The sequence below is a fragment of the Austrofundulus limnaeus genome, unplaced genomic scaffold (assembly GCF_001266775.1).
Source record: "Austrofundulus limnaeus strain Quisiro unplaced genomic scaffold, Austrofundulus_limnaeus-1.0 Scaffold12, whole genome shotgun sequence".
NCBI classification, from domain to species: Eukaryota; Metazoa; Chordata; class Actinopteri; order Cyprinodontiformes; family Rivulidae; genus Austrofundulus; species Austrofundulus limnaeus.
The window spans coordinates 1,489,644-1,499,312 of NW_013952414.1; the positions used below are offsets into that span (position 1 = coordinate 1,489,644).

General features: G+C 40.4%; 2 protein-coding genes across 3 annotated transcripts in view; one reads left to right on the forward strand and one right to left on the reverse strand.

Annotated features, from left to right (window-relative positions):
- plcd1a (phospholipase C, delta 1a) overlaps window positions 1-5,298 on the forward strand; it is an 18,928-nt gene extending 13,630 nt beyond the window's left edge. For both annotated transcript variants that reach the window (XM_014002182.1, XM_014002181.1), the window contains exons 9-15: window positions 1,258-1,404; window positions 1,491-1,647; window positions 1,725-1,841; window positions 1,935-2,113; window positions 2,473-2,608; window positions 2,693-2,842; window positions 4,491-5,298. In XM_014002182.1, coding sequence (XP_013857636.1) covers window positions 1,258-1,404; window positions 1,491-1,647; window positions 1,725-1,841; window positions 1,935-2,113; window positions 2,473-2,608; window positions 2,693-2,842; window positions 4,491-4,582 — 978 coding nt within the window. In that variant the 3' untranslated portion in view covers window positions 4,583-5,298. The remainder of the gene's footprint in view (window positions 1-1,257; window positions 1,405-1,490; window positions 1,648-1,724; window positions 1,842-1,934; window positions 2,114-2,472; window positions 2,609-2,692; window positions 2,843-4,490) is intronic.
- An 819-nt stretch (window positions 5,299-6,117) lies between these two features.
- The window catches only part of vill (villin-like), a gene marked incomplete in the record, with an annotated part of 12,329 nt that continues 8,777 nt past the window's right edge, over window positions 6,118-9,669 (reverse strand). Inside the window, 6 exon segments of the mRNA XM_014002180.1 lie at window positions 6,118-6,443; window positions 6,635-6,865; window positions 7,501-7,689; window positions 7,797-7,941; window positions 9,049-9,194; window positions 9,278-9,457. Of these exon segments, the coding sequence (XP_013857634.1) occupies window positions 6,330-6,443; window positions 6,635-6,865; window positions 7,501-7,689; window positions 7,797-7,941; window positions 9,049-9,194; window positions 9,278-9,457 (1,005 nt within the window).

Consider the following 9,669-nt stretch of genomic DNA (forward strand, 5'->3'; position numbering starts at 1 on the left):
TTTTTTTTTTGGATTTGTCAAAAGCCTCATCAAGGATTTAAGTCCCTACGAGTTCTTGAACGCTAGCTTGTTGTTGTTAGCATTTTTAGCAGACGGACTTTGTGCTGCATTCCGGAGGTAACGGACTTTACATATTCTCAAATTGGGAGTAGTTGTTGCGACCTTTATATGTTTACAATTATAAAGTTTGTGTGTAACATACATGGTTAATTGGTTGTTTTCCAGCACGGAGTATTCTAAATATTTTTCWAGTGAGAAAGATGCTTTTTTTCTACGCAACTTGAACGTTGCGCGAGTTGGGCAGGACGGGGAGCGGCTTGATCAAAAAGAATAAAAATAAATAAGCACACTTACTGCCGCGCTGGCAAACGTGTACGTATGTTATCGGTTCTGTTTGTTATGATATCGGACCGATAAGTATGACATCATAATCTCCTGATATCGGGTCGATAGTTATCGTGCACCCCTAGCGATTCTTCAATCCAGACTCATACTGGGAAAAAAATCCTGTTCATTACGTCAACACTTACTATAAATATCCTGTTGAATCAGTACAAAGGAACGGTCACGCCTTTAGTAAACTGCTCTGTCAGATTTTTTGCTTTCTCTCCAAACAGCTTTGTTTATGAGTGTTAAGGACACTACAAACACAGCTTTTCATCTCTTAACGCACCGAGAATTTAAAACCCTTGAGTTCTGCCAGCTGTTAGTAACTAAATTTAAAACTGTATGAGAACAAGTTGAAATTTTTGGCCACTGCAACTATTTTTAGTCCTAATTGTCCTCATTCCTCCCTAAAGGCAAGAATCAAAGCAGAAAAATGAGTCAAAAACTAGTTTCATAAATAAATGCAGGAAGCTGCCACTAAAGGTTTGAAAAAAAAAAACAATGCGCTGGCCTTGCCAGATGGTGCACACTCTGTAGGATTTYGCAGATTATTTTTGCGTTTTTCCTTGTTTTAAACCTTCCAGTAGCCAAGATGTTTTGCGTCTCCTGTTTCTCTTAAAGGGACAGCAGCCAGGATAAAAGCAATTCTTTCACCCTCAGGGGAAGAAAACACACCTCTTTTTCTTTCTGTCATGGCATGTTTAGAGGGAGTGAACAGCAGTAACAAGTAACACATGCTCTTTGCCCTGACAAAGCAAAAAAAAAAAAAGAGAAAAAAGAAAAAAAAAGGCTTCCATTGGATTAGCCGTATCATTGTGCAAGTTTTACAAATTACATAACAAATTCTAACAGCATAATTTGTGTGTGCAGGAGCTGAAGGGTAGGTTTCTCATCAAGGGAAAACGATTGAACAAGCTGGATGCAGTCTTCTCCAACAACAACGTTATAGAAGAAGAGACTGTGTCAGAGGAGGACGAGGCGGCGGAGTGTAAGGAGAACGATCAAAAGGCAAAAAAGGTAATTTAAAGGGTTTGTACCAATCTGATAAAAGCCAATATGTTTGTCTTTGATGACATGTATATTCATGTCCTGCCTTCTTTCAGAAATCAAAGATCACACTTGCCAAAGAGCTGTCAGACCTTGTCATCTACTGTAAGAGTGTCCACTTCCAAAGCTTCGAACATGCCAGGGACAACCAGGCTTTTTATGAAATGTCGTCCTTCAAAGAGAGCAAAGCGTTGAGCTTGGGTGAAACTTCGGGTAAACACTTCATCTGACTGCCTTGGGCAAAATAACCGTTGTACGACAAACATTAAGTGTTTATTGTGCTCCTACAGCCACCGCCTTTATTCATCACAACATGGACAAACTCAGCAGGATCTACCCGGCAGGTTCAAGGACAGACTCCTCCAACTACAACCCTGTTCCCATGTGGAATGTTGGCTGCCAGATCGGTAAACTCCCCCGATTAATCTGTGCAGAAATACATTCATCGGACAGCTAGATGAAGAGCGATTGTTTCATGTACACTTCTTTTTTGAATTCAGTGGCGCTGAACTTCCAGACTCCTCACAAGGAGATGCAAGTAAACCAGGGAAGGTTTCGGCCAAACGGTTTTTGCGGTTACATCCTGAAACCGGAATTCCTGAGAGATCTGTCCTCTCAGTTCAACCCCAATTCACTGTCCCGAGGGCCGTGGCTGCAGAAGAACACCTTCCATATCATGGTGAGGGAGTAACTCTGAAAGAAAGGGTATTTGTTGACAAAATAGTGTTTTTTGTTTATGCTATGGCTTTTTCATGTTCCCTTGTGGTTGGCTTGGGTATTAAATTATTTGCTATTCCCACGATACTCTGTCACCTTTGTGTTAGTTGACAGTAAATTAGTTTTGTCTCCACATAGCAGCACTTACACCCATACATTTGATGTATGTGGTTTTGGGTTCCTATCCCGGACGAGCCCCTAATTGTTTCTCAAACGGCAAACAGACATCCTGTAAAAAAAGAATAAAGCCTAACTTATTGTAAATTAAAAGTGAGGTAACAGCTTAGAGACATAGCTAATGTGTTTGTTTCTGAACAACAGGTGATCTCAGCTCAGCAGTTACCTAAACTCAACAAGAACAAAGAGAAGTCCATTGTAGACCCTCTGGTGAGAATAGAAGTTTTCGGGGTCCCAGCAGACAACGCCAGCAAAGAGACACACTACCTCAACAACAATGGTTAGTATGACATAGGTGTTTTTAACTCAACTTTTTGTCACACCATGTGAGTGTGCAGATGTCTCAACAGTTGGTTTCTTGCAGGGTTCAACCCGATGTGGAACGAGAGATTCCAATTTACAATCCACGTGCCAGAGCTTGCCTTGGTGCGGTTTTTGGTGGAGGACTACGATGCAGGGTCCCAGAATGATTTCATTGGACAATACAGCCTGCCGCTCACCAGCATTCAGAATGGTAAAGAATGTGCAGAAACACAAGGAACTGAACACTTAGAAGTAAACTCTACTCTCAGGGTTCCAAGCTTACACAGGTGAGGCTTAGACTCACGAGGGCTGCTTGCTGATAGGCTGCAACAGAGCAGCTATCCATGCATCCAGCAGAGCATGGAACCCAATTAAAACTTTTCCATTTATTCCATTTTCCATTTGTTCCATTTTTTGTGTGTATATTGCAGTAAATCTGGCTTTTGTGTGCGACACAAAAATTCTCGGACATGTACAGTATAAGGCAGTGGTTCCCAAACTTTTTGTCTTCTGACCCACAAAATATCCATGGCAAAAACTTGTGACCCCAAATATTACTGGTCTGAGTACATGAACTTCATTAATAACCCTAAACACACAGGCTTTTTGACTATCTAAACAGCTTATACACAAATATAAATACTTATTTTTACTTATTTTGTGTTTTTGTAATAATTATAGGGACAATATTACATCAGCAATTATTTTATTACCCTTTAAATTGATTTCTGGAGATTATCCAAGGTGCTTCATGACCCATAATTGGGTCCCAAGCCCAACTTTGGGAACCAAAGTGCAGTGGTTCCCAAACTTTTCAGCTTTTGACCCACAAAATAACAGTAGCAGAGACCTGTGCCCCCAACTATTTTTGTATGATAAACATTTGTATCAGGTCAACAAAACATGGGCATAGTAACAATATTTTTTATACTACATTTATCCATTTTAAATAAACTAACCTCAATCATTTGTAACAACTAAGGCAAAAATGTAATTAATTCAGAAAATCTTTTCAGGATCCCACCTTGATGTTTCGGGACCCCACTTTGGGTCCCGACCCCAACTTTGGGAAACACTGGTATAAGGGACAATATTCATTGAGGTCTTTGAATTTTAACTGCAATCTTTTAAACATTTAAAACTTATCTACAGATTTATTGCACTCTATTGAATTACGTGGTATAGGCCACGCCCATTCCTGCCTAAATGTTTTTGCTTAGTTGCAGTTCTAAAAACCCACATTTCAATGCTTTTCAAACGATTTAAAGCTTGATTGTCATAAAATTCATTGTCTTGAATCTAACACGAAAGCCTGTAAATATAGGTTATTATGGACAAGTAGGGTTTGTTTTTTGTTTTGTTTTCTGTGTTTTACTTGAAAGTATTACTGGGCAAATAGGTTTTAGTAAGTATTTAGTTGTATCTTCTAAAACAATAGATGATATAATGAAAAATATACCGGTACTGCTATTGGGTGAGTCGGCTCTCAGGTATGGAACAAATTTCATCAATGTTGAGCCAGAGGGGGTGCTTAAAACCAAAAGGAAAATTCCTGCAAATGGCTAATTTGGTCTTGACAAAATTTGTCGCAAAGGACATTAAGATGAAGTCAGACCTAAAAGGTCAAAACATTTTGTTCTGTAATTCCAAAATTCTTAGCCCCACTAACAAGTACTTTATTCCATTTTGAGATTGTTCAAAAACCTATCTGCAACAGGTAGGATATAAACTGTTAACCTACTTCAAAGATCTGAACTGTTTTCCTTAATCTCATGACTTGTTGCGTTCATGTCTTTTCACCCACATAAACACACACTTTCATTTGCTGACAAGGCTGAAACTGACTTCCTGTCTTCCAGGATATCGCCACGTCCCGTTACTTACCAAGAGAGGCGACGTCATCCCTTCTGCAAGTCTGTTCATCCACACCATGCTCCTGGACGCACAGTAGACACACGATGGTGGGGGCACTCAACAGCATAACAAGTGATGGAAAAAAAATCAAACTTTGCAGAAAAGACCAAAAGCATGAGAGTTTGTCTGTTTTTACTTTTTTTTTTTTTTTTAAACAACGGGTTTGGTCGGAGCTACGGCAATTTAACAAAGCAGGAATGATTGCGAGAGTGAGCGATGGAACAACGAGATGTCTCTAAAATTATTTAATGACTGTTGTTTATTTGTATTTTTGTTGTACTGAAAGGATTGTGATTTGATACACTGACTGTAATGTTCCCTTAAGTTTAAACTATATTTATCTACAGTCTTAAAAGAAAAGTCATTCCTGTAAAACAAAGAAAAAACAATCGTTTGGCCATGTTTGTGTTCTTCCTTCTTTGTCCAACCAGAACTAAGCATTGTGTTTTGTTTTTTTTCAGAAAGTGCCAATGAGATTTTTATGTTGTAATTGTCTTGTTCATTCAGAGAACCATGTGTTTGAAATCAGGCTGTTTTGTAAATATAACAAACTCAATTAGGTTTAACCTCCTTTTACGACTTTTTTTCTCTGATAACTACAGTTAATTCCAAACTCAACTAAATCCAGTTTACTTCCTCCTTGGGTTTTTTAATTTTTTCTGTTCTTTTAATAATTTTTTGTAACGTCTTGTCCCAATTTATCATGTTTTTAGTATTTGCACTAGCTCTCGAATAAAAGCAGCCTGAATTGATCGCCGTTTGTTTTATGTCTTTATTTATTCTGTTTATGAATCAAAGCAGGGAAAACATGATCAGCATGAAACATTAAAAAGTACTGATAGTTGCAACATATATTAAATAAAAACACAAGGAGTCACTCATGTTATTAGACTGTTATATTCAACATATTCAAGGAGCGCCAAGTGTAAAATGTTTTTAAAAATGTCACTAACATTTTCATTATTTAGCTCACATTTTAAATGTAAAATTCTAGTTAAAAAATGTCCACAAACATTTTATTGTTATTTAGCTCACTGTTCTTACATTTGGCTATTTTTTTTACTAAATGTTAAATAGTATGTATAAATATTCAAGCGTAAATCTAAATGTTAAAGTAAATGGAATGCTGTCTTTGCTATTTGTTATGATGTCATCATCCTGAGACAAACGCAACCGCTAATGCTGCTGAAGATAGTATTTAAAATCTAAATTCAAAATGTGTACATTGAAAACAATATGGATGGTCCCTGTGTAGTGGCAGTTTGAAGAACAACTTGAACGCGGCCACAGTTGTACGTTTGATGTCTTGTAGAGAAGCGTTAGCAGCACTAGCAGCGTTAGCGTTTGTTTTTGTCTCAGGATGATGACTTCATAAGAGCCGAGCACCAACAGCGAAGGCTGCATTCCATTCTGAAATACTGTACTTAATTACAAACTACAGCATTTATAGTAAATGGTCTGAACTTGTAGGATATTTAGATGTAGAATTTAGCATTTAAACAAAATTTAAGCTTAACATTTAGTACAAATTAGCAAAATGTAAGAACAGAGCTAAATAAAATGTTAGTGGACATTTTCTAACTAAACTATCATACTCAAAAAGTGAGCTAAATAATGATGATGTGTTATATTTTTAACATTATATTTTGCACTTCGCACCTCATACATTTTGTATCATTAGAACTTAAAGTAAAAAAGAAAGTTATTTTGCTTCTGTCGACAGGAAACAGCTTCGGCTTGCGTTTCCTGGAATCACACACAGACTGGTTTGGCAGCTCGCCTTCTCAGAAAATTCCAGCTTTTTTCTTCAAATCGATCTGACGCCACTGGGGCATGCCCAGAAAGTCTGCGCGGGTCACGCCCAGCAGGTTCTCGAAGTCCTCATCAGACAGGTAGTCCTGCAGGCGGAGCAGAGGATGTGGTTAGGCTGGCCTCTGCTGGACACGGAAGGTTCTCGCACACAAAATGGGCGGATCAGAACCAGTTTTACGCCTCAAGAGCCTGGTTTTGTGTCTAATCTTTGAGGTCATCTTTGTAGTTGATTAAAATCTTTGTTTTAACGATAGGTTTTGTAACTTTCTGCACCCACCTCTCTCTGCGTGGGGTTCACTCCCTCGGGAAGCTCGTCAGCAGGTGTGTTGATAAGGATTTTCGGGTCCAGATACCTCCCGCCGCCACCTGATGGGAACCAGGCCTGATGGGACGGGCTGGCGGGGGTAGAGGGTTTGGGTGACGCCGGAACCGAAGAGCCCGGACCTCCAGGGGCCCTGTAGCCACCCTCGTCCATCACAGCAGGCCTCTTACCCGTGTGGCTCAGGTCCTTCGGGCGTAAACGAATCAAGCTCACAGATTAGTGACAATAAACCACGACACTATTAACGCAATCAGTTCGGATCAGGATCACTTACTACAGTGATCTCAGAGATTGATGTTGCATCATTCAGTTTGCTTTTGATTTCCTCACAGGAGTTTCCTCCCTGCCGAGAAGATTAGTTTGCATGCAATGCACAAACCCTGCTGCTCCGTCAAATCAAGCAGCTGCAAATTTAACTTCAGGCAGTCTTCGTCATCCAAACCATTCATGTGATTTTTGTGTCTCTTTCATACAATCACGCATGCTAATGTACGGGGCACCAAGTGTAAAAAGTGTACTTTCTCCACATCTAGAGCATTTTTCTCATATTTAATGGTAAATGTTAAATATTTATGTTAAATCTAAATATATATATATATATATATTAAATCTATTTCTGCCTCATATCTATATACAAATATATTTAAATCTTAAATGTATATCTAAATCTAAATACATGTATATTATCTAAATCTTAAATATAAATATATATCTATATTTTAAATCTAAATCCTAAATCTGAATGTGTTTATTAAATCTTATAGAAATGGTCAATTCCTTCATTGGCTCATTAATAGTGCCCCTCTTTGATAGAGACTCACGCGCCACTTAAAAGGATCCCAGGCGGTAAACCAGCCGGTGAAGGTGAGCGGCTCGTTCCCCTGCCTGACGGTGAGGATGGGAGTGTCGGGATCACGACCCGCCGGGTGCGTCCTCAGGTATTCCTGCGCGCTGTTCAGCGACTCCTTGGTCTCGTACTCGTTGGCTGAGACTCCGATCCACAGGAAAATCTAAGGGGAGGCGTAAAGAACGACAGGCGGGGGAGTCAAACCGCGAAAAGAGAGACGGTGGGGGGGAGTCTGGATTTATTCCCAGAGGTTAAACACCTCCACTTCACCTCCTCCCAGGTGTCCAGCAGCATGACGTCGTCTTCGTCCAGGTCGCTCTGGTCGAAGCCGTAAATCTCGGTCATCCTGAACTGACCCGTCTGATTGGAGCACTCGAACAGACGGGGGCTGTGGAGCAGCTCCTCCCTCTCCAACCTAAAATACAGAACCGTCAAACTTTTTAACAAACTGCGTTTTTTGTAGATTTAAATTACCACCTAACTGAGTGGTGGTGGCAACAGCTCCGCTAATTAGCAAACCTAATTTTTCATTTAGCGTTTTTGCTAACTTGGAAACCGTTAGCGGACCAATTAGCTTCGGCTAAATTTTGTTAACACACACACCTGTGTCATGTAGGTGTGTGCTTGTAGCATGTTTAGCATTTTGTGTGTTTACCAGCGTTAACTTCGTCCACTCAAATCCTTGCAATGTCATCTGAAACTGTGATTTTAGGGGAAATGCTCTAAAGCGCTTTGAGAGACGTACTCGCTCAGTTTATGTGGTTTAATCCTGGTGGATTAATGAGTCCAAGACAATAAAGCAAAGGCAAGATGATTGTTTTTCAAACGTTAGACGTAATTCTATTTTTTATTTGCTTGTGATTCAGTGAATCCCGGTTGGTTTGTGATGAAACTTGGTTGTGTGAAGAAGTCACGGTGTGAACAGCTGGGGTGGAGTTGTTTACATCACTTTGTGCAATGTGTTTATTTGCTGATTCAGCTCTTTGGTGGAYGTAGAAATGTTTTTTATGAGCTTTTAGTCAAGATTCTGACATCTCTGTGGACAAAACACATCTATGCTACTGAAATGACCCCACGTAGCAAACTTTGACCCAGTACTGGCCCACATAGCGCACTAAAATTTGTCCCAGATACTGCAATGGCAGCCCTTTAGTGGCCCAGATGTTGTTTTCCAGAAGTGGTCAATGCAAGGGTCTGCACCACATAAAACAAACTACAATCGGGCCAGTTGTGGCACACCATCTTAAAAACAGTGCCATCGTTGCCAGAACTGGCCCACATCTGGTTGACAAACCACTTGTCATGCCAGCAGTCCCAGCTTGAATCCAGACCTGGCCCACACCAGTCTGCTATGTGGGATAGATCTTGAGTTAGTAATTAGCATTAACTTCCTCTAAAAAGCTAATTGTTTTAGTTAGCGGATTAGCAGCTAATGAAGCTAACCTTTTAGTTGGCGGTTCCCACCACTGTTGACTGGTTAAGTAACAAATCTCCTTAAATGTCCTCCTGTTGTTGAGTTTACCTCCTGTCATTGGCGTAGGGGGCCTTTCCCCCCAAAGCGATCCAGAAATCAGCGGGCTCCTGGCCCTCCATCACCACCTCCTTAAACTGCCGGAACAGCAAATCGCACACTTCTGTCGCCATCATCCTCTCATCCCCGCTGCAGCCCTGGAGGCCCACAGATCCACATTGTTACTCTGTAATTCTGATCATTTCATTGTTGTTGTCGTCTTGTTGTTCAGGACGCCTACCTTTCCGTACCACAGGTAGCACTTCTGGTTGGCGCTCAACACGAAGACGTCGTTGCTGTTCAGGGACGAGGACCTCGCCGGCACTTCGATGGCCTTCGTGTTCATCGCCGTAGTTCCTCTCACGTGGAAGAGTCTGGAACTGGACTGGGGGTTAACGACACCAGGTCGACCCGTTCCACCCTGAAGACGCACAAAAAAGAGGAAGCAGATTTCCACTCAGAGTGAAATCTTTGGGGACAAAAAACTCGTTAAAATAACTACGGGTGTAAGAAAATATCAATACACTGAAATATCGTGATATTTCATTTCCTGATACTGTATTTATATTCTAAAGCCTTGTATCAATTTTTTTATTAAAGGTTTAAAATGTCAACTTTCCTGCCAGCCATTCA